Consider the following 24,091-nt stretch of genomic DNA (forward strand, 5'->3'; position numbering starts at 1 on the left):
GGGAAAGTCAATCCCTCATGGTGAGTGATATCTCTCTACTACATTATTAAAATTATGAAAGGGAGTAAGGAAAGGCTGGCAAAGATTCCTCTCGTTAGACTCTGATACCATGTAAAATAACAAGAGACGAAAGGAACATTGAAATAAATCTATATATTGAATTGATTTAGAAGAGTACAATATATAAAAAAAATACTAATGGGCTTAGCCCATACCTAACCTAAATCCTAATAAAATAAGAAAATAGATCTTTACAAATAATAAAGATATTCTAAAGATATTCTTTCCAACAGACTTCATTCTTCCTTCCCAACAAATTGGCCCAAACATTCACCATCCCTTCTACCTTCATCAAACCCCATGGAAACAACCTAGAAGCTAGCATTTTTGGAGAGAAAGACACCATCTTGAGGCATTTTGGATTTTTGTTTGTGAGTTTAAAAGTGAGATCTTTCCATGGTTAAAAGCTTGTATCACCTCTTATTACATTGGTGAAGCTTCAAAGGTGAAAAAGAATGATCTTTCCTTTGTTCTTCACGGTAGATTGTATGATTTAGGTTAAAGGATGAGTCTTGAAGTTGTTTATGTGTTTAAAACGTGTTGGTATGCTGATTAAATGACTAAACAAGTTTGAGGGTTCATTAGAGGTCAAATATGCCTTAAAAACACTGATTTCTACATTATGTCGAAAAAGTATTCGAATACTTTTTCGAGTAATATTCAAATACTTTCTAGAAAAATGCAATAATCGATTACTCTGTGAGACAACAGCGACATAGTTTAGTAAAATTGCGATATCTCGAGTTACAGAGCTCCAAATTGAGTGAAGTTTAGACCTATACGAAGCTAACACATAGGGCTACAATCCTGTAAAATTTAGTAGCCATTGTATAAGTGAATTGGTCAAAATTTAAGTTTAAAGTCGCGGCTTGGTTTCTAAAAATTTAATTGGCAGCAGTCACTTTGCAAAAGATGTAACGAGAGTTATACAACTCCAATTGAAACTTATAATATGTCATTGAAAAGATTGATATGTATAGATTAAATAGTAAAATATTAGAAGTTTTAGTAAAGAGTTGCAATTCTAGTTTTCAAAATGGTAAAGAAGGTTTGAGGTTGTATTCGCATATATAGTTGGTTTCTTTCGATTGTTCTTCAAGGAAATGATTTATAGACTTTATAGTGCTTGTAAGTGATGTTTTAAGGTTGTGGGACCTTAGGGAATGAACTTAGATCCTCCTACCTTAAGTTAGTGTCCCTACATAAATAATGACTACGTAAAAGATAAAATTGAAATGAACGTCATAAACTATTATATTTGTTAATTCTCATTACATCTTTGAAATAGGTTGTGATTTTATGAAGGCCTGTGATTGTGGTCCTTTGGATATTGCAAGTACATTGAAGTATGTTACTGATAAAGGTAAACTTTCGGTTCTCAGGGTTAATACCTTGTTGGTTTCACCAAACTCTATGGGAGGTTGGTTAATATGCATGGTATATTTTTGAAAAATAATTTATACACTGATATGTTTGATATCTTTTGAGATAATTTATGGCATAATGTGTTGATATATATGCAGATATGATAGTGTGCCGTACATGCAGGCGACATCCTTGGGTGTAGGGGTATGATTGGGTTCCTCATATATTTTTAGTATGTTGCAGACATACGTAATGCATACATGAGTTGAATTACCTAAGTTATCATTGATAAGTGAAACTGTAAAGCAACCATTTCATGCGGTGTTAATAGTTTTATAGGGTCGACACTACATAGCTCTCCATCTACCTGTCCTATGGATCAAACTCGTGACTATTTGGTCTCAAGCCTATTAAATTATTAGATCAACGACACATGAGTGATTTTCTGATTTTATATTATTTGTTTATAACCGAAAGGATATTATACATTTACAAGGAGTCTTTCATTGGAAATGGACTAACGGGGAACGGTACAATTGATTATTGTCCCTGGGCCATTGGCTATATATAGTGCGTTTTCGTTTCTGCCGGTGAAGTGAAATTACTGATATTTTACTAATATTAATCCATGGACCCTCCGTCCGAGGATACTGATTGTGCAGGAAAGAGCAACACATCACGAACTGCCATCGTCATAGCAGTGCCGGTTGCTGCTGCTGTTGTTGTTTTGGTGCTCTGTTTCATCTGCATCTATTTAAGAGCGAGGAAGCCAAGGAAATATTTTGGAAGTAAGTCTGAAACTCTCTCTGAGCTTGGAATTACAGTCACTTATTATAAACACTAGTGCCACAATTTAAAGGGACGGGAGTGTACTATTAATCATAACTGAACTCTTTCTCACAAACCTTACAGGATTCCTTCTATTAAATAATGCAAGATACGTTATTCATTCATTTCGCAGAAAAAATAAATAAATATATATATATATAAAATGGTTCAAAGCATTTATTAGTCAAACACTCCTAGGAATTGTTAGAAATCCAAACTCAAATTTGATGAATAAGACAAAGGCGGCTAATCACTAAAGAAATTTGCCAAAGAACCAAAATGAAGTCTAGTTAGTGGATGAAAAAAGTAAACTGAATGTTATTGTGTTTTAAAAGATAGTGCTTTATTAGTGTTTTAAAAGATAGTGCCACAGTGCTAGTTTGAGTGGGCAGTGAACCATTTCTATAATTGTGGCGAAAGACTTTAGTTGTAAGTAATGCTCTTGTATCACATGCAATAACTCACTTGTTTAACCCCGTTCCCAACGTGAAGCTCAAGAAAAAGAAGATGATGATGATGATGATGATATTGAAATTACTGAGTCATTGCAATTCAACTTTAACACCATTCGAGAAGCTACAAATGACTTCTCTGAATCTAATAAACTCGGACAAGGCGGATTTGGGGCTGTCTACAGGGTAAGATAATACTTTTTAAATATCACTTCTTCATTAAAAATGTGGTATACTCAATTACTTGCTGAGAATTTACTATTCTTGACTGTGATACATTTTCAGGGTAGTCTCTCCAATGGACAAGAAATTGCAGTCAAAAGGTTGTCCAAGGATTCTGTTCAAGGAGATCTAGAATTCAAGAATGAAGTGCTTTTAGTGGCTAAGCTCCAACATCGAAATTTAGTAAGGCTACTTGGTTTCTGTCTGGAAGGAAAAGAAAGGCTACTTGTCTATGAATTTGTTCCTAATAAAAGCCTTGATAACTTCATATTTGGTACGTTTGAATGCCTTTTTAATTGGACTATACCTCTATTACTTCTATTGTGACTTAAGACTAAGCTTAATTACATAGTATTAATATTCAAATGGCTTGTGTGTATATGTAGATCAAACCAAGAGAGCACAAATAAATTGGGAGAGCCGTTACAAAATCATTGCTGGTATTGCTCGAGGCATTCTTTACCTTCATGAGGATTCTCGGCTGCGCATTATCCATCGTGATCTCAAAGCAAGTAACATTCTCTTAGATGGAGAGATGAGTCCCAAGATATCCGATTTTGGCATGGCAAGACTGTTTATTGTGGACCAAACTCATGGGGATACAAATAGAATTGTTGGAACCTAGTAAGTATTCGAATGTACCAGAGCTTATTAATTGTTATTATTATCATTGGGCTTAGACACTAAAAACTGGAGATGGTTGTGAAAAGATTTTGCTTAATCAAGCTTGTCAATGTTGTTATGTAGTGGATATATGGCACCTGAGTATGCAATGCATGGATAGTTTTCAGTGAAGTCAGATGTCTTTAGTTTTGGTGTACTGGTTCTTGAGATTGTAAGTGGCCAGAAAAATTGCAGCATTGGTCAAGGGGAGAATATAGAGCATCTACTGAGCCTTGTAAGTCATCATTTTCTTCCCATTATATATTCCTTGAAGTTAGAAGAAAGCAAGGAATTAGAAGATTATGTGTTAGCCTATGTTAGTGCAGAAGTGGAATCTAACTTATATTGAGAAAATTCTTGCAGATGTGGAGAAATTGGAGGGACTGATCAGCCACAAATATTATAGATCCCATGTTAAACAATGATTCACGAAATGAAATAATGAGAAGCATCCACATTGGGTTACTTTGTGTTCAAGAAAATGTAGCTAGCAGACCAACCATGGCTTCCGTTGTACTGATGCTTAATAGCTATTCCGTCACTCTGGCGCTACCTTCAGAACCTGCATTTTATGTGGAGTATAATTCAGGGGCAACAAGACCAAGCGAATCCACCACTAAATCAGCTCAGGCATCGGTCGACGAGGCTCCAATTACTGAGCTACATTCTCGCTAGTTTTCTTTTATTGTAGTGATGATATTCATAAACAAAGTGGATTTAGAGTAAACAAATTCAATTCTTCAACCAAAATACAAAGTCTTGGAACACGTGTAAGTTCTTGTTTGCATGGACCATATATCCTTTTGTTTAAGTGAGACAAGAAACGTGTAATGCGACCTTCAGTTTATGAAATGCAGACAAGGGCTATTCTGCTAGTAGCACAGCTAGGCCTACAATAATTCTCAGGGGAAATCTATAGCTTGAAGGACAAGTACAGTTGATCTTCCTCAATCGTCTGCACCTCCATTTTCTGTAGGCATATATTTTGAATCTGAAAAAGTTTCAACTGCTGGACAAGATATAGAATCTCCGCCATCTTCCTCAAGTGCTTCCTCAAACGGGGACTATAACACTGAGATAATCTACTTTTAATACTAAATTTCCTATTTGCTTCGTTAGTTGTTATGATTTGTCACAGCTTGTGGTAATAAAATAGTGCTTTGTTCCTTGCGTATTTTAGCTTCTTTCACGTTGGCCAAGTAGAGAGAAAACTAGCAAGTGACAGTAACTTACAGAATGCACGTATGCAATAATTTAAAAATACATTAGACTTCTTATCGAGGACATATAGAACTCTGACATAGTCCAAAAGTAAAAGTGAATTCCAAATTTCCAACCCCCGATACGAAAGTGTATTGTGATTCTACTAGCAATAATCTCAGTAAATTGTTTCTACTAACAATTTAATACAACTCAAGCATCTAACTCCGAGTCCCATCCCATACACTGGACTCATGATAGTTCAACTATTCTCGGACGTTTTTTCGAATGATGATTTCCCCTTTGTTTTTCATGAATTTTTTCTTTACCAGAAATAGATTTTTGAACAGGAGAAAAAGGCTTTTCAACATCATTTCCATCATCATCACTGCTTTCAATTTCATCATCCCCATTGTCATCATCAGCACTACTTTCATCTGAATCGGTTTCACTACCATCTGCAGCCAATGAAATCACAGGCTGACATCTGGAAATAGCAGATTCAGCAGCAGCCACAGCCTCAGGTGTATGAAGATCAGCAACACCAAGCATCAAATCCTGCAAGATAATGAAACCAAAAATAAATAATTTAATCCACTATTTACGAGTCCGTACAGTAAACATATACTGGTAGGTAGAGGGGTTTTTGATATGCAAAGAGAGATATAAGACAGACTGACCATTTCAATAACTTCGGATTCATTTCCAGTTAGCTCTTCAATATCATAATTCTCACGACGGTCCTACATTTAAAAAAAAAAACTAAAGCCATAAGAATATAAAAAAAAAAAAAAAAAAAAAAAAAAACTATAAAGGGAGAAAATGGTTGCAAGCAATAAATATTCAGCAATCAAGTTTTAACCTTTGCATCAAGTTCCAGCCGCTTATTTGCTTCTGACATCACTCCTAGGAAGTCTTTAACCTTCCCTAAAACTGCATAAATAAACTAAATTTTATAACTTCATCTTCAAAGAGTTTTGCTATATTCAAACAACTAATTCAATGCTTATGACCAGAATATAACCAGGTTGTGTAAGATATAGCCATTTCAACAGAGAAATCTCAGGGAAAAAGGCAACATATCTCCTGTCTGTCCTGTTATATTCAAGTTTAGTTTTTCTTCAAACCATAAGTTTAGCAGCTATTGATTTAATAAAGGGATCGACCACATACAAAAATGCACATGAAAAGGCAGAGAAAACCCAACCAAGATCATCATGCACAGACAAATAAAAGAGACAGTCAAGTATTTGAGTTTATATTGGATCGCCAATATGATATAAGATCTTGAACTTTGATTTCCCTGCTTAAACTATTTCACTTGTAAGAATAGCAGCTAAAAAGCCAGTCTGTTTGGCAAGCAAGACCAGGTGAGCACCAGTGTCATGTGAATCAAACCAAAAGTAAGTTGAAGACCACGTAAAACTAAAAGAGACCCTTTCTAGGGACTCCTATAGAAGAGGAGAACTGGTTCAGACTGAGAATTCAAGGGAAAAGGTGGTTAATAACAATAAAGTAATATAGTATAAATATAAGTCCATCACACTAAAGCGTAATTGGGTGATAAGTTGCATGGATACAAATCAAATTACAATTCAAATCAAGAATCAAAAATCGTATCGAATCGTTAGATTCAAATATACAATGAAAAATAGCTTGAAATATATCATATAAATAAAGTATAATGCTCAATGTAATAATTTTAAATTAGGAAGTGACAAAATAACTTAACCATAAGTCTCACAAAACAAAATCGTAAGTCATAAGTCATAACTGAGTCAATATAATTACTCCATGAAGCCTATGTTTCAGAAGAATGAAAATAGAGCAAAGGAATAGCCAAATAAGATGCATAAAGTAAGTTAATGACTCTAGGGAGCCCCTTTTTCAACAGAATGAAAACAGAACAATGGAATAGCCAAATAGGGTTCACTCAGTAGCACTCTTTTAGTTCCTTTTCAATTAACAATTTAAGCTTATTTGAATTTTCGAACTCTTCTATGGGAATTGAAAAAAGAAAAGCAAAAGGGAAAGAAAAAATTAACAAATCGCTGAATCATGATTCCTATTTGTGATACGGAATTGCATCAATTCATGCATGTATAGAATGATTTGAACCCATCTCCGATTTATCACATGATATGAATCGAAAGAGTGTCTTTAATCATGCAATTCTAACAACAATGATAGTGTGTTTTAGTAAAAGCTAAACAACTTACCAACAAAAGTTGATGAGTGAGTATTAGGTGCAAACCCAAGTGTACCAAATAAGTGGTGTTACGGGTACGACAATTATTTAGGAGTACCCATGAATCATAGGTGCCATGTATATCCTAAGCATCATTATGAACACTTGTAAAGGCATACCATAGCCCAGTAATGAGATTTGAATCATAAAGGTGAGACTTTACATATGAAGCAAACCAGAGTAGTCACAACTAGAAAAAAACATGTGCCAATTTATTGGCAGTATCAGTTAATTCCCTCGTATACTAAGGAAACATTGTAATTCTAAAACACTCCGCCCAAAAATAATAATAATAATGATAGTTAAGCATCAGAATTAAACATGAATAAACAAATACAACAATAATAACGACCAAGAATTTTAGAAAAATTAGAAGAAGAAAAAATAGAACTTGATTATTAACACAAGTCCCACTTCTCCAATTAAGAAAACCCAGCGTCAGTAAAGTACAAAAAAAAAGGTATAAAAAAAAATAAGAACTTGAGATGAATTTGAAACAGTACGTTGGCTTGGAGGAACTGGGTCAGTCAAGGGCGTGTCATCAGACGGGAGTCTCTTAGTTTGAGTGCTTGATTCTCTTTTATTATCACAAACAAGAAGAGCAGATTCTGCACACACACAAAAGCAACTTTATCATTAGAGAGCCCATAAAAAAAGAGAGAGGATAGATAACAAATTTTCATTGAATAAAGATAGAGAGACCTAAGGCCGAAAAGGGCATGCCCTTGTGCTCCAACTGAAGAAGCTCTTTGCTTCTCTCTGCCATCTAACTCAACAGCTCTGCTTCTCCGAACCTCGGACCGTTACGAAGAGGGTTTAAGGAAAGTGAATGGAAACGTTGTCCAGGAACTAGGGGCGAATAGGTTTAAGGGGAAAATAGATTATGAAAACACAAATAAAAAATAGAAAATTGGGCTTATCCTTCTTGGGACTTTGTTGTGGGCTCGTATGGCCTAATGTTATTCTTATTTAAATTATTTGACTGGGTTTGGGCTTGGGCTTGGGCTTGAGTCGTTTGTAGGTAGATGAGATATTGAAAAGAGAAAACTAGTAATATATAAAAATAAAAAAGAGAGAGAGAAAACTAGTAAAATGAACGTTAGTAATAATTTTTTTTTTATATATATTTTGTATTATTGGATAAAATTTTATGTTGATATTATTAAATAAATTGGATCCAAAATTTATTTGGAGAATTCAATCAAAAAATAAAATATATGTTATTAAATTTTTATAAAACAAATAACAGCCTAATAAAGAAATAATCTTCACTGTTCCCCCGCACTCCGGATTAGTCCCATAGCCGGCTCAAAGATTCGAAGCTCGTGGGGATACCGGAGGGAGCCAACTCGTCTCAAAGAGATAATTAGGGTTAGGTAACTCCAAAAAAAATAATAATAATAATCTTATTAAATAAGATATCAATCTTATCATATCACCAGCTATCAGACATGGAGCCCCAAATATTTTCAAAATATTTATAATTCTATTTTTATGGATAATTCATTTATAAATAAAGTGTTAAGTCAATCAGGTAGACACATAAGTGACACGGCCACCAAAATGAGTGTGTGTGCATAGTAACAATTAAGAAAAAGTATATAATATATATATATATATATATATATATAAATAATTTATCTATAAATAAAAGGGAAAAATGTGTATCATTTTAAAGGATGTAAAGTTGTGTCATTTTAAGTGAGAGAAAAAGATAGATAAAGGAGGAGAGAGTGGACAAAAAAATATAAAGGTGTATGTCCTACCTCTTTGTGAGAATGAAAGAATATAAGTTATGTTATTTAAAAAGACAAACATTTTCCCCTAAATAAAATGTTAATCAATTAGATGCACACGTTATACTTTTTCTTAACTGTTGTTGTGCAGCCATTCATGATAATGCATAGTGTGATATGCAAATCTCTACGAAATCTCTTTAATAGATTTTTGAAAGCATATTAATCCAATATAAACTCGCCAATTGATTGGACACCCTCAATTTGTTAGGATCCAGCTAGGGGTGTAATTAGGCCAGGGCAGGTCAGACTTTGCTCTTTATGGCCTAAGCCTACACAAAAAAATGTTTAGCCTATCTGACCTATGAGTTTACCAAAGATTTAGTTTAAATGTCATATCTGCCCCTGTTATTTAAAAATAAAAAGCCTACATGGCTTATGAGGCCTTTTAAGCCTATCATATTGCAAGTTAAATAAATAAATAAAAATAAAATATCTCATTCATTAAACAATATTTCAAGAAACTAAAGTGAGACTCGTGAGAGCGTCTCATGTAGAAGCGGCGCATACCAAAAGAAAAGAAATTAGGTTTAATAATTTTTAGAATATAAATAATATTATATGATAAATATTTTTCTTTATTTAAAAACTTAAAGAGCCTATAGGCCAAAAGGCCAGGCCTTTTATATTTAGCCAATGACTTTATTTTTACACAGGGTTACCTACAAGCCTTTACATGTTCTAATTACCTCAAAGGCCGGGTCGGGTCAGGCTTTACATAGGCCAGATCGTAAGTCCCTGTAGACCGGTCTGACCCATTTACACTCTAAATCCAGCGCATTAAATATAGGAGAACAAACTTTATATATCTGGCTGTCAAATCATTGTCTCAAAAATAAAATAACAAGAGGAGCTCCCAACATTGATGGAAACAGCCACAGAAGATCTGGGCAAACACCAATAATTAAAAATATATTATAATTCATTAAGAACATTATTTAGAGAATTTTTTTTCCTTTTTAGAAATGTATTCATATTGACATACCTTATTACATAATTGGTATCATATTGCCCAAATAATTTATTTAAATAATTGTAATTATAATGCTTGAAAATTTTATTAAAACATTATAATTGTACAAGCTAAAGAAGAGTAAATACTTTTTTTAGTCCTCAGCAAATTTCACGATGCTCGTTTTAATCCCTAGCAAATAAATAGGCTCATCGTGGTCCCTAAGAAATTCAAAATAGACCAATTTAGTTGAAATCGTGGTCTCTCACAAATTCAAAAAAGACTCATATTAGTCCCTAAAAGGACTAAAATGAGTCCATTTTGAATTTCTTAGGGACCACAATGAGCTTTTTATTTGCTAAGGATTAAAGCGAGGATCGTAAAATTTGCTGAGGACTAAAAATGATATTTACTCGGCTAAAGAATAAAGGTACTAGCCATGTCAAAGCTAGCTTGTGATTTATTAACATTAAACTCACGAATAATTGTGACAGCGTATTTGAAAATAGGGAAAAGTTCATCAATGCTCCTGCGATTTGCTTCAGAATCACCTATGCTCTTGTGATTTTTTTTATCACATATGCCCTTGTGCTTTGTATAAAATAAAAGATCACAGGGGCATATGTGATAAAAAAACATACCCTTTTGCAAACCGCAGGGACATATGTGATAAAAACATACCCTTTTGCAAACAACAAGGACATATGTAATAGAAAAAAAAAAACACAAGGACATAGACATAGATGATTCTGAAGTAAATCACAGAGGCATCGGTGAATTTTTCGCTTGAAAATAAAACCAAAAGGAAAAGTAAGAGAAAGCGAAGTAATCATCCTCTGTTTTTGTCAATACTTTGGAAGAGAACATTCCCTTGGAAGATTGTTTTGGAACCTCTCATTGTCTTGGCAGTAGTCATATATGGTGTGGTATTTCCTAACCCATTTGAACCACTTTCTTTGTGTAGATGTAAGTGAGTTAAAGCTGTATTGGTTCCACCAATTGGTAGGGTTAGATGCTCTACAAAACCTCGGGTTCCCTTTCCACACACAAGCATCAATCTTGTAATTTCTAAATGAAGCTATGAAGGGTCCCTTTGTCCAATCAATCTTATCTTGGCCACCTCTTGTTGCCCACGTATCACCATTCCACAATGTCACTTTCAGACTCATTGGCTGCCATCTAGGAAATGGTACTCCTTTGTCCGCGTGGTTTCTGTACACTCTTATAGGAATCATGTCCACCATAAACCTGCAAAAGGCAAAATTAACTTTGCATCAACTATCATTTTGGAGACACAGTACTAAATAAACTTAAATGGACAGAAACTTAAGCACATGAAACTTTTCAATTATGTTTAATTATTTGAAGCTATGCTTCCTCTACTCATTAACCAAGTACAAAGGATTGAAGAGCAATACAGTCCAGGCTATAAAGAGGTTTTGTTGATTGTAAGAAATGGCTTACACAATCTGGTGCAGATTCCACAACACAGAATAAGTATGGAAGTCCTTTGTTGGATCAAACCACAGATAAATCCTCTCCTCTCTATTGTCAAACCCATCTGCAAAAATATTTGTTTGCAAAATATATGGCTGGCCAGAGACATTACCTAGAAACTCAAAGTCTATCTCATCTCGATTGGGTTGATCAGAGGTCAACTGTAATATATTACCAAACTGATTTGTGTCTATATTTTGATAATTCAAAACAAACAGAATAAAAGAAGAGTAAAGGGTTGCTTACATAATAGGCCAGGACTGTGCCTGCAGAATGACCTGGTACTAGTTTGATTTGCATGTCAATTTTCCCAAATAAAAACATCTGGTTCGAAGCAAAACCAGCTCCTACAATGATCCAAACTCAGTAATTAAGAAAGGAGTCTTTAGCATTGATATTGTAGCTAGTTAAGCTATACTTATTACCAGATTCTTGATCCAGTTTCAAGCTTCTTGTCTGTTCATCAGCCGATGTGTTTACATGGGTAGGAGACCATATCACAAAGAAGTCCTTATTGAAGTCTCCTGTTGAAACGACAGATGCAGTTGAAATTTGAAAAAAAATTGAGGAAACAAACCCAACAAAGAAGATAAGTGCTTTGTGGAAGTTGCTCATGATTCCTGTGAAAGAATATGTCTGAAGGTTGTAATTGATATTGAAGAAGCTATATATATATATATATAGGCATTGCATGGAAGGGTGACAAGTATGCGAATAGGGACAATGTCTGCTTTGTTAGATTAAGAATGTCTTTAGAAGGAAGCAGAGGATTTTTCAGATGTCAGAATCTTCATAGTTGAGAGTACGTGTGTTTGTTAAGAGTTCACATTGCAACATAAATAAATGTTAACGTACTCAAAAAGTGATGTGAATCGCCACATTAACCTGCTTAATTTTTTATCGGCGAGCCAAATTGAATGATGAATTCAAGAATATTGCCATCCGTGAGTCCTGATCTCCAACCCAACTTGTCACAGGGAAACTCATTTTAATCAGATTGATCAGAATAAGGGTCTCAAAATATATACCATTCTTTGGACACACACTAGTGCATTCTCAAGAAAAGCTTTTTTCCTCTCTTATCAAAAGAAAGTTTGCAAGAATGAGAAGCTGACTACATTCTTGCTTTCTTGCTTCCAGAGATTTTCTCTTAGGATAACTTGGTTTTAAAGCTTCCATTTTTCTAAGGATTTCCAAAGATTTATTCCTTCCCTCCTTTGTAGGGACGTCATTGATTTAGTTACAGAGCATAATTATATTTCTACAATTTTTTTTTATAAACTCTTATAAACAAAAAAATTTATAAATATAATATATGTATGGGAAAAGTGTGTATCATTTTAAAGGATGTAAAGTTGTGTCATTTTAAGAGATAGATAAAGGAAGAGAAAGAGTTGACAAAAAAAATAATGGTATGGGTCCCACCACTTTGTAAGAGTGAAATGATATAAGTTATGTCATTTAAAAGGATAAACAGTTTTCCCTATATGTATAAAGAATACATAATATAATTTGTAAACAAAAAAGTTTATAAATATAACATATATTTTAGTTATATTTAAAATTATAGTTTAGTGCGTTATTTTGCCCACGAAAGAGTATTCACAAACTTACCAAAAATAAAAGTAAAGAGTATTCACAAAGAATGAAATGGAAATCTAAGGTAACTTTTGACATGCTGTGGATTAGATGTAAAATCAAAAAACGAGTTGCACTTGATATCAATAAACGGACAAGCATCGTCATTTGATTGGGCCGTTGCTCCTTTATGACACTAAAATGCCGTCGAACAAATTTAAGTGGTTTTATTTTTCACAAGGTAGATTTAAAAAAATAAAATACAGGCAAATATTACCAGGAGAAGACAAGAGTTTATGCCTATTAATAAGTTGGTGTTAGTTTTGGAGTCAAGGTTGACGGACATCGAAAATTGATTTACTCTATTAGTTATAATAATGAAAAATGGATTGATATTATTATTGTTAATATTAAAAAAAACTGATTATTGTATATTAGAGTAATGCATGTAATATTTTCTTAATTTGTGCCAATTTATAATGATGGAAAATTGTTGAAAAAGAGAAATCAAGTTGAGTGAGTGAGTCATTTGAAAGAGAAAACTATAGAAAAATCTAATTACATAAAAAACAATAAAAGGGGGTACATGAATCCTTGGGTTAAAAAAAATAGTATTATATTATTTGTACTTTTAATATCTCCCACAAACATAATCCGGTATTAGGTGAATAACATTAAATTTTATTTATACAATAATTTTATTCCAATATTATTATTAAAGTTCTCGTAATATTCAAATATCTCTAAAATTCTTTGAATTTATTTTCCTTTTTGTTGACTTAGAACAGCCATGTATATTTTTAGGGATAAGATATTTTTATTTATTTATTTTCATGTCTCTCTTCTCTATTTATTTTTAATACCAATAGATTAGAATCTGAATTAGTTTTTACTATTTCTCTTTTTTTAAGATTTTGATCCAATAATATTAAAGATAAGTAAATAAAATAAATATGAAAAAAAGACAAAAATAATATATGATGTACCATATTTCAATTCTTGCACAAAATGATAGTACTGGTTGCTTATTGACACTTTGCTTTGGGAAGCAAAATTCTATTATATTGTGAGTGGGGTAAAAGATCTTAGGGAGCATCGATCACTTCCTTAAAGATTGACCGAGTCAGTCGGTTATGGTCTGAAAATAATTTCCAGAATTCGAAGGAAATTTCACAAAAAAATTAAATTAATCAAGAATATTATTGTTTAAAATAAAAATTATGCTACTTCTACACCGGGTTTCAATTCCTACATGAAAAAAATTACCCACCAAAATAATTTATGGGCTTGGTGTTTGTCATTTTAAATGACATAAGTTATACCATTTTAGGAGAGAAATAGACACAGAAAAATGAAAATCATGAGAGAGAAAAAATGAGTGATTTTTTTAATTTAAATTTAAAATAAAAAAAATTAATCTGTATCTACTCTCTTAAAATGACGTAACTTTATGTCATTTAAAATCACAAACAACTTTTCCATAATTTAAATTGTAAACAAGTTTAATCATAAAGTTTAGATTTTTTTGATTTTTTTTTTTGAATACATAAGTTTATATTCCTTTTCTATATAAGAATAAAAAACCTGAAAATTTCTTAATGCTAAACATCTGCATAATTTTATAAAACATTTCCTAATCTGTCTTGATTCCTTCATAACAGGAAAAGAGAGAATTTCTTCTTAATCTGTCTTGATTCTTACCTAATAGGAAAAGAGAGAATTTCTATACTTTTAAAGATGGGATTACTATTTCTGCTACTCACATATCAAATTTAAAGATAGATTAATTAATTTATTTTTATTTTCACCAAATTTGGTGATATTCACCTTAGTATAAATAAAAAAATTATTCGTGGTTCTTAAAAAATTCAAAATAAATTTATTTAGTTAAATTGTGATTTCTTATAAATTTCAAAAATACTTATATTAGTCATTCAAAAAAGACTAAAATAAATCTACTTTAAATTTCTCAGAGATTATGAATAATCTTTTTACTTATTAAGAATTAAAACGGGCATCGTAAAATTTAGTCGGTACAGAAAAGAATATTTAATCTTAAAAATAAAATTCATCTCCGAGAAACATTGTTCCAAAGCAAAAGTCAAGAAAAGGACAACACTTTCTATCCTGACCCTGGCGTCTGGGGTAAATGTACGGTTGATACTCCAAATCTGGTCAAGTTCCACGCAGCTTCCTTGTTTTAGATCGCATTTCTTGTTCACCATTGTTCCTGTCTACCAGACTACCACTCCAAATGAAAACTCTTTGACACCTGTCTACCACTCTAAATGTCACTATTTTTGTCTTGGCCTCACTTTCTCTACTTCTCACTTGTTGTCAGTGCTTCCTTCTTCTCTTAATCTGCTCATTCAGGTAGTTTATTATTCTCTCTCCAACTCTTTGCTTTCTTTCCTCTTCATTTTTAGAACAAGGGTATGCTTAATCTCCATTCAAAATTCAATCTTTCTTCTTAATTTGAAATAGCTATGCTTGCAAGACCATATATCTGTTTGCATCTTTCTTTCTTGTTTCAGAATGGTTATGACCCTTCAAACATGCTCTTGATGAAGATTAGGGTTTTAGTGGGAAGGACAAAATATGGGCTTGTGCTTCTTCTTTTCTGATTGATCTGTGATAAACCTTTTTTTTTATGAATTTTCGGTTGATGGTTGAATGACAAAAGGAACTTTTTTTTTTTTTTTTCAGTTTGGTTTTGCTTCTTGGGGAGGAGGGGGGGAGGCGGGTTCTAGGTATTGCTTGTGGTTTCTTCTGTGTCTTTGTTCCTTTGTGTGATTTTTTTGGTGAAACCCCATAGTGACTGGTTTCCTCTCGTCTTGCCAATTATATAGATTTTCGTGGTGAAACTGTTCAACTCCATACCAAAATGAAATATTATATTGTTTCCACTTTCCAAAATAAACTATTATACGGTTTTCCTGAGTTGATTTTCCTAGTTGCCATGGAAGTTGAGAATGAAAGTCGAAAACCTATTAATTGTTGTTTAACATGGTTTTGTTGAAATTGGAAAAGCCCTGAAAAAACGTACCTTAATTGAAATGATATCCACATTTGTAGAAATTTGAAATGGAGAATAAATCCTTTTTGCCCCTTTTATATTGTTTTTGTTTTTCATTTCTTTATTGGGTTTGATGAGGGCACAGGTGGGTGTTTTCTTGATACAGACATTAAGGATATTTTAAGTTTATTATGTGTATTTCCCTTTTAATGATATCTTTAGATTGATTATCATAGCTTCGTCAGATCCTTAGTGATGCATTTCCAATCCAAAGCAGGTGGCCAGCCCTTGCTATTTGGAGAAGACAAGTCAGGGTTTTTTTTAATTAAGTTAAAGCATGATAAAACGATTTCCAAGTAGGAACTATAGGTCCAAAGGCATCAAGGTAAAACATATTCTGCAAATTATTCTGTTGCTCGGTGTTTGCTTCTGGTTGATCTACCAGGTTAAGCACAATCATGATAAGAAGAAAGAATTTGTCGAGAACGATGCAAAACTGTCCGTCAGAACACAGACTGATCAGATTCTTCAACTTGGTAGAAAGGGCCTTCATCCAGTTAGAGATGAAGTAAATCAGAATAAAAAGCATGGGGAAGAAGAGGAAGATGAACATATTGTAGAGAATGAAGAAAATAAACATGAACATGATGACCAAGAAGAAGGAAACAAGCATGAAACTGAAGAAAGTGAAGACAACAAGCATGGAGGGAGAGAACAAGGGGAAGAAGAAAATAATCATGGAGCAGAAGAACAGGAGGAAGATGAAAATCAAAGTGAAGATATGGAAGATCAAGGAAGAGGAGGAGATGGTGATATAGATGAAAATGATGAAGAGAAATCAGAGGTAGATATTGATCGTGGTGATGAGTTCATAGATGAAGAGAAAGAGAAAGAAGAAGAGGGTGATGACAAGGAGAACGAAAAAAGGGAGGATGAGGAAAAAGGGGGTTTAGCTGAAAATCACAACAACAATCATGAGGCTCGGGAGGAGAATTACAAGGGGGATGATGCTTCTAGTGCTGTGGCTCATGACACTCATGCAACTAGCACTGAAACTGAGACATTTCGTTTGGAAAACTCTGATGCAAACTTAGAAATGAATATCACAAAATCAGAAAACGAAACAACTTATTCAGATGAAAGTAACAGGAATCAAAATGATTCAGACGTTAAGGTTACAGAAGGTGAAGTGATGGGCGAGATTTCTTCAAATGCAACTGCTGGTAAAGAGACTGGAAATAACAGTTTGTTCAACCTTGTTGATAGCTCATATCTAAATAAAACAGCCACAACCAGTAACCTGACAGTAGCGATTACTGAAGCAGCCGGTGCCAACACTTCAACCTCATCTGAACAGAACAAAACGGTGATATTATCTGAATCTGACCATGCTCAAAATACCACAATGAACACAACGATCACTGGAGATGTAAAAAATGTGCAAAAAGAGGGATTAGAGCAGAGTAGCAATAGAATTTCTGAAGAAAACCTCCCTGACACTAATTCAACTGTCTCTGCTAAAACTGAAAATGGTGATGCAGCTGCAGGAGAAACTTCTTATCCCGTGGCTGGTGAATTAGAGAAGACAATTAGATTTGTAGCTTCAAATGAAACTGAGAACACTTCTAAAAATTTGGATGGAAATGAGAGCTCTTATACCTCTGAAAGTGACAAGTCCGAAGGTAACACTGAAACGAGCGAGGCCATTGAGTCAGTTGAACATGATGCCATTGATTCTTCTGATACTCATATCCACGAGGATGTGACCGAGGTTCGAACTGATCTCGATACATTGCCAGATATTAGAAATGAAGGAGATAATGATGATGAGACTGCAGCAGAGTAATTTTGAAAGTTCATAGTTGGGGTTATCGAAAAGAGCTTTTTCAGTAAGTACATGGCAGATCCACATAGTTGTTAGAACCGGTTTGCTTGACTCAAAAATGTGTCAAGACAAGATCATCAGTGCTACAAAAATAGTTTAGGGAATATTAATATGATTATATCAAGTTCTGGATATGTATGATTTATTTCTACGTTCCACTATCTACTGCTATTGTTTCCCCTATTTTTGTTTGAACATCTTGTTCTTTCCTAGTCTTCATATACTAGAGTGGAGTTGATATGTAAAAGGAGTGTTTAATTAGGTAAAATATTTTTAATTGATTGAAAATTATAAATGTGTTGTGGGTAATAATGAGAAGTAACAAGCAGTGTTTTAAAATCCCGCCCCACCCCACCCCACCCCGGGGTCGATCCCTCCGAGTCACTGACCCCTCCTCTCTGAGGGTTCGGGTTAGTAGTTAGATTCTATTTGCACGTTGATCCCACTAACCTCCCAAACCTCAAGTTGAACCCTTGACTCCCGGGTCAGAGGGGTCATTGCATTTTAAAAAAAAAAAATTATATATACAAAATGATGTTACTTGATGTGTAAAATAAAAAAAACAAAAAAAACTCTTTGTTGTCTAGATTTAGAACTAGATCTGAAATCTGAATCCTTTTTCTTCTTCTCTTCCGATCTTCTCTCCCTGACTCAGACTCAGTCGTCCTGTTCCAATTATTTCCTTCACCGTGCTGGTTCTTCTTTCCTCACTGTTAATTTGTCATGTCGTTGCTTTTTCTCCGCTATTATCTATTGGGTAAGGGATCTCTTTTCACATACTATTGTATGTGCATGAGAAGAACAAGAAGGACTTGAGTTTGATGATATAGCTTTTCATTAACTCCATTGGAATATGTGTTTTATAATTTGATAATTTGATTAGCTTGTGAATATTGATTTGTAGTTGTAATTGGTTGAATTATGTTAAGTATATTTTGAATCTATAATAATTGATGGTTTGATTTTTTTTGAATTTTTCATATAGAATATATATTTATATTTTTTTTAATGTATAAAACCGGGTCAGCGAAGTGATCCCGTGACCTCCCAGTTAAATCCGTGACCCCCCGGTTGAACCCGTGACTCCTGACCTCGGCCGGGTCAATGGTCGGGCCGATTTTTAAACACTGGTAACAAGTACGATGATGTATAGAGGAAAATGCAAATATGACATCTAAAAGATTTCATTTAATTTGTAAAGAACCAATTCAACCCAAAAGCTTAAGCTGTTGGGTGAAGCTACATTAATGATTTTATATATCTCAACACGCCCCCTCACACGAGAGCCCACTGGGCTCGAAGGGTGGACAATGCACAGACCCACCTACTTGTGCGAAGAAAGAAATTTCACTAGAAATAAAGTGAGGGGCGGCGAGATTCGAACCCGGGGCACGAGGCTTTGATACCATGTAAAGAACTAATTCAACCCAAAAGCTTAAGCTGTCGGGTGAGGCTACATTAATGATTTTATAAATCTCAACATAATTAATTAATTTTCGAATTTTTTGGAATCTTGAGTGTTTTGATCACGCACACGCACGCCTATTATTGTTTTGTAGTGCACGTGTGGGTATGTGTATCAGTGTATGTTTGTGCATGGCAACTGTAGTTTTGGAAAGTGATTAATGTTTTTTATATTGTGAGAGATAATTTTATCTCATATATATACATAAAAGTGTTTGGGGTAATATAAAAAGAAAATAGACTTTACATAATTTTATGTATTTGTAAGAGATGAAATTATCTCCTAAAAACAATCCCTTCAAGAATTTAGCTGGAGGGGCAATAGGCCGTATGAAGAAACAAGATTTGGTTTGGGTTTACACTTCATTTTGTAAATGCGCCTTTTGTCTTTGATAAGTACAAGCATAAGGCATAACGGATGAGTAAATTTATGGGCTGAGTGGGGTATCAATTGAAAGAATTTGATAAAACTTCTGGCGTTGCATGGTTTGTAACAGCATATCTTGTAAGGCCGTGATATTTTATCTGTTGTTGAATTAAAATTTTCGGTAAAATCATATTATTCTCATTTCAAAGTCAAATTATAATAATGCAAAAATAAAAAAAAAACGTGTGTCTAATGCTGTATACGAATGCAAACAGAAAGAACACCAACAAAACCGTTAAATGAAACGTTTGAAAAAAAATTAAATCTTTTAACCAAAATCCTAACATTCTATTGCATTGGATGCTTCATCACCTGTTCACCTGCCCTTTCAGCCAGGTTCCACCTTAACACAAACATGGACCTACTAAATTCCTCTAACTGATCGTTATTCATGTCATCAATCGGCTCGTTCCACCTACGGATGTGCAGAAATTCTAAAAGAACTGATCTGGTTTGAGAACTGCACCAACCCACGCCAAATAAACTATTTTTTTTTAAAGCAGTTCTTGAACTAGGACTAGTTTTTATTCTTACAAGCAGTTCAATTATAAATTCGTTGGGGCAAAAAATTTAATTAATTGTAATTTAAATACAAAATTATGAATTTATTGCTATTTTGAAATTATTTACGTATATATTACAGTGTGTCACGCTCAGATTGGACGTCACCAGTCACATCTAAGTTAGGCGTCAACCACGAGGCACTCACGCCTAATTTAGGCGTGACTCATCTGGTGTTGACACGTATCACAAAAAGTTAACAATTTAACGTAAAACTTCGAAAGATCACAACTTTGGACTCGGGTATCCAAATCAGGTAATTTTTTTTAATTCCACATAACTTTTCGAGATCTACGCAATGACACTTCAGTGTCATTGCGTAGAGCTCAAAAATTTATGTGGCATCAAAAAAAGAATTACTTGATTTGGATACCCGAGTCAAAAGTTATGATCTTCAGAAGTTTTACGATTAAACTGTTAATTTTTTGTGTCACATGTCAATACCAGACGAGTCGCGCCTAAATTAAGCGTAAGTGCCTCGTGGGTGATGTCTAAATTAAGCGTGAGTGATCACGCCCAATCCAGACGTGATATCCTGCAATAAATATGTAAATAATATGAAAACAGCTATATATTCGTAATTATTTATTTTTTTGCCTTGGTTCCCCGAATCGAACTATTTATAAAGGGGAGAGATCTTTTGACTCTAGAGTAAGACTTACAACTCTTACTCCTCATCTCAACCGTTGATTTCTGTCCATCTAACGGTTATCTATAACAATTAATTAATTATTTATTTCAAATATATAGTAACCGTTAGATGGACGAAAATCAACAGTTGAAATAGAAAGTAAGAGTTGTAAGTCTTACTCTAGAGTCAAAAGATCTCTCCCCATTTATAAAACATTAGATTCATATTCAATCCCTCGTCACTGAGTAATTGTTATAGATAACCGTTAGATGGACAGAAATCAACGGTTGAGATGAGGAGTAAGGGTTGTAAGTCTTACTCTAGAGTCAAAAGATCTCTCCCCATTTATAAAACATTAGATTCATATTCAGTCCCTCGTCACTGAGTTTTAAATATATAGTAACCGTTAGATGGACGAAAATCAACTGTTGAAATAGAAAGTAAGAGTTGTAAGTCTTACTTTAGAGTCGAAAGATGTCTCCCCATTTATAAAACATTAGATTCATATTCAGTCCCTCGTCACTAAGTTTTAATTACATCTCACAAGCCCTAATTACCCTATCCTCTTTTCGTTCCAAATTCGTTCATAACTGTCGCTCGTGAGGCATCTCACTACCACTGATGCAATACCATAACGTAAGAACTCAGGTTTTCTCTTTCTTTTTCAGCTTTATTAACTATTGTTTCATTCTAATGCAGCTCTCTATTTGGGTTAGTTCGGATTCATCGCTAGACTTTGACGATTTGTTTAAGGATGCTTACATTTTCCCTAATTTTTAGTCGTTCATGCTTGGTCTTTCTATTTACCTTGATTCTTTTGAGAACCGGTTCTAGTTCAAATAGGTTCAATCTGAACTGATTTAAAATCGAAACGAATCATTTTCGAAACGAATCATTTTCAAACCGAATCGGGTAAAAAAAATTGGTTCTTTGAATCGAATTGGTTTAAACCAGTTCAGTTTAGTTCTTCAAAAAAATTCTGTTTAATTCGACCACCCCCTCCCCCGATTCCACCAATTCTCTTTTTTCCAAAACTTTGCTAAAGTCTCAGTGCGTGCAAGTTTCTTCTTTTCCAATTCCAACTTCTTTATGGCCTCCTCATATTCTCTATCAAGTGCATTTTTGTAGGACACTGATTTGTCTCTGACTCTGTAGGGTTAAAATCTTTTGTCTTTGCGTTGGGATGGCCAATGCAGTAGCATTTTCAGCAGGAGAGAACACAATTATGGCCAGTGGCGTATCCACCTTAACTTAGGTAGGGCTTAGGCCCTAGTTACATTTCAATAAATTTTATTTATTATATATAATTATATATATAAGTAATTATAATCGGGCCCCAGTTAAAGTTGTAAGTTGACCCTAGCTAAAATTGTAATAATGGTAACAGATGAAGATTTGGAGCTGCTTTGCGTGTATGACCATATAACAGATTGTCTTCTTCTTAATTTCTTCCTCTTCTTCTTTCATCTTTTTTCAATTAGGATTTTCTTCTAACTTTTTTTTTCTTATTCGCACTCACCACCAGAAACCCGGAGCGCAACCATTTTGCGACAAGGTACGTTATTTCGTTTTCTTTCTCAAGATTTTACGGATACATGTTCTTGGAATATGAATTGGTAATTATATTGTCCATTGGGAAAAAAATTGATTTATATTTTTGAATCTTATAAAAGAGAAATTCTTTGTCTTTACTTACCATAATTGTTTATTGGGTGTTTTTAACATGAGTGAAATTCATGCCTCTTTTTTTTTATTTACAATTTTTTTCTTATGGTTGTATTTATTGATTTTATTTCTTTTGAAAAATGGAGTATTGTTTTACGTTTACCTTTTTTTAATATATATATATATATACACACACGGGTACACTACAAAAAACAAGGCCTATAGGGACATCAGTTTAACCACGTTTATCAAAATGTTGATAAAAATCCAAAACTACCCCTGATTAGCCACATTATTTTCAAAATGAAGTAAAACTCTTTTTAAGTTTTTTATTATTTTTTCTTCTTCTAAAAAACGTTTTTTGTTTCTGTTCACTACTCTATTTGACGTTTCTGTTAGAGATAAACCCTAAAGTTTATCTTGTTCTTTCCTGCTTAAAATCGAATAGGGTTCAGCTTGGAACTCAGTTCCTTTGTTAATCCCGAGCTTCAAATCGTGGTATTTGATACCTAATACCTCGAAGCAAGTTCTCCGTTCCAACAAACTAGAATTTCTCAGTGCTAAGGTCTGCTTTCAGATCCTTATAAATCTATGAACGTTTTCAATATTTTTTGGTATTATATATTTTTATTTAATTATTTTTTAAATTTCAAGTTTAGGTTTAATTGCTGTTGATATTAAATTTGAAGTGCCTTAGATCTGGTTTTTCCATGCAATTTTAAGGTTCTGGAATTATAATGGAACTTCAATTTTTAGGGCTCTGAAATTATAAGGAGATCTGAAGTTCTTTTGTTCATTCTGTGCGCAGATTGGTGTCATTCTGTATTCAGGTACTCTCTCTCTCGTTTCTTTCTCTGTATTCGTGGGTACTTGCTCTGTTACATGGGAATATTATAATGGTATGATTTATAAATCATACCCTTATGAAACAGTCATGGAAGAACATCCTCAAGATACGAGCTAGGATTTTTGGGTCATGCATTGAAGCATTGAGAACCGTCTCTGAAATTATTTTTTCCAATTGTGGACATGTTTGGTCATAGTAATGAGCATGAAGTTCAGCTTTGGATACAGAAAATATTGCGAAGAGGAGGAAAACGATTAGAAAGATGTTTTTTGCTGGCAGAGGAGCCATATGATAAATCAGATTAGAACTCGAGAATTAGAAAATGTTGATTAGATGAGAACTTCATGAAAAGATATATATAGAATAGAAGTGAACGATTTTAGCAAACACATGCTTATTTCTGAATTATTGTACTTTGAAGCCACTCAAGGTTGGAATATTAGCCTAGAAGTAGAATTTTGACTCCCCTTTTGTTCTGCTTTAAGACTAGTATATCAATCCACCTAGACACATCTTTGATAATTGATTAAGGGGATGTTATGGTTTTGTTTTCCTTATAAGAATAGGTTTTTCCTTATTCAGGTGTACCGCATAAAAGTACATCATTGTTAGGTAACATACTACTTCCTTAGTTGTTCTGTTGGTGTATACCTTTCAGGTTAGTTCAGTTAAGCTATAAAGTTGATGAGAGATGGAGTACAAGATTCTGCACTAACAAATTGCCTCCTTTATGC

At 33.7% G+C, this 24,091-nt stretch overlaps 3 protein-coding genes and 1 pseudogene across 3 annotated transcripts; 2 read left to right on the forward strand and 2 right to left on the reverse strand.

Moving 5' to 3' along the window:
- Positions 1–2,053: 2,053 nt before the first annotated feature.
- LOC133300145 (cysteine-rich receptor-like protein kinase 10) lies at positions 2,054–4,265 on the forward strand (annotated as a pseudogene).
- Positions 4,266–4,825: 560 nt separating this feature from the next.
- LOC133300158 (uncharacterized) lies at positions 4,826–7,902 on the reverse strand. The gene is made up of 5 exons (XM_061499659.1): positions 7,741–7,902; positions 7,542–7,646; positions 5,653–5,723; positions 5,471–5,533; positions 4,826–5,348 (listed from the first exon to the last, which is right to left on the reverse strand). The coding sequence occupies exons 1-5, from the start codon at positions 7,802–7,804 to the stop codon at positions 5,043–5,045; spliced, it is 609 nt and encodes a 202-aa protein (XP_061355643.1). The 5' UTR covers positions 7,805–7,902; the 3' UTR covers positions 4,826–5,042.
- Positions 7,903–10,631: 2,729 nt separating this feature from the next.
- LOC133300153 (probable xyloglucan endotransglucosylase/hydrolase protein 10) lies at positions 10,632–11,898 on the reverse strand. The gene is made up of 4 exons (XM_061499652.1): positions 11,709–11,898; positions 11,530–11,630; positions 11,251–11,444; positions 10,632–11,034 (listed from the first exon to the last, which is right to left on the reverse strand). The coding sequence occupies exons 1-4, from the start codon at positions 11,896–11,898 to the stop codon at positions 10,632–10,634; spliced, it is 888 nt and encodes a 295-aa protein (XP_061355636.1).
- A 3,194-nt stretch (positions 11,899–15,092) lies between these two features.
- Positions 15,093–18,019, forward strand: LOC133300154 (uncharacterized). Its single transcript, XM_061499653.1, has 2 exons — positions 15,093–15,234; positions 16,155–18,019. Exon 2 carries the CDS (start codon positions 16,215–16,217, stop codon positions 17,721–17,723), a length of 1,509 nt encoding a protein of 502 aa, XP_061355637.1. The 5' UTR covers positions 15,093–15,234; positions 16,155–16,214; the 3' UTR covers positions 17,724–18,019.
- The last annotated feature ends 6,072 nt before the right edge of the window (positions 18,020–24,091 follow it).

The sequence above is a fragment of the Gastrolobium bilobum genome, unplaced genomic scaffold (assembly GCF_033153095.1).
Source record: "Gastrolobium bilobum isolate Gb01-03AN ecotype WA unplaced genomic scaffold, APGP_CSIRO_Gbil_v1 utg60503, whole genome shotgun sequence".
Taxonomy (NCBI): Eukaryota; Viridiplantae; Streptophyta; class Magnoliopsida; order Fabales; family Fabaceae; genus Gastrolobium; species Gastrolobium bilobum.

Bases quoted from the DNA above. Each gene is read 5' to 3' on its own strand.
- LOC133300154 (XM_061499653.1), top strand. From the start codon at position 16,215: ATGATAAAACGATTTCCAAGTAGGAACTATAGGTCCAAAGGCATCAAG.
- LOC133300158 (XM_061499659.1), bottom strand. From the start codon at position 7,804: ATGGCAGAGAGAAGCAAAGAGCTTCTTCAGTTGGAGCACAAGGGCATG. The intron at 7,647-7,740 runs GTCTCTCTATCT...GTGTGTGTGCAG, and splicing joins CATGCCCTTTTCGGCCTTAG to AATCTGCTCTTCTTGTTTGT. The intron at 5,349-5,470 runs GTCAGTCTGTCT...ATTATCTTGCAG, and splicing joins AATCCGAAGTTATTGAAATG to GATTTGATGCTTGGTGTTGC.
- LOC133300153 (XM_061499652.1), bottom strand. From the start codon at position 11,898: ATGAGCAACTTCCACAAAGCACTTATCTTCTTTGTTGGGTTTGTTTCC. The intron at 11,445-11,529 runs GTAAGCAACCCT...AATATATTACAG, and splicing joins GCACAGTCCTGGCCTATTAT to TTGACCTCTGATCAACCCAA. The intron at 11,035-11,250 runs GTAAGCCATTTC...TGCCTTTTGCAG, and splicing joins TGGAATCTGCACCAGATTGT to GTTTATGGTGGACATGATTC.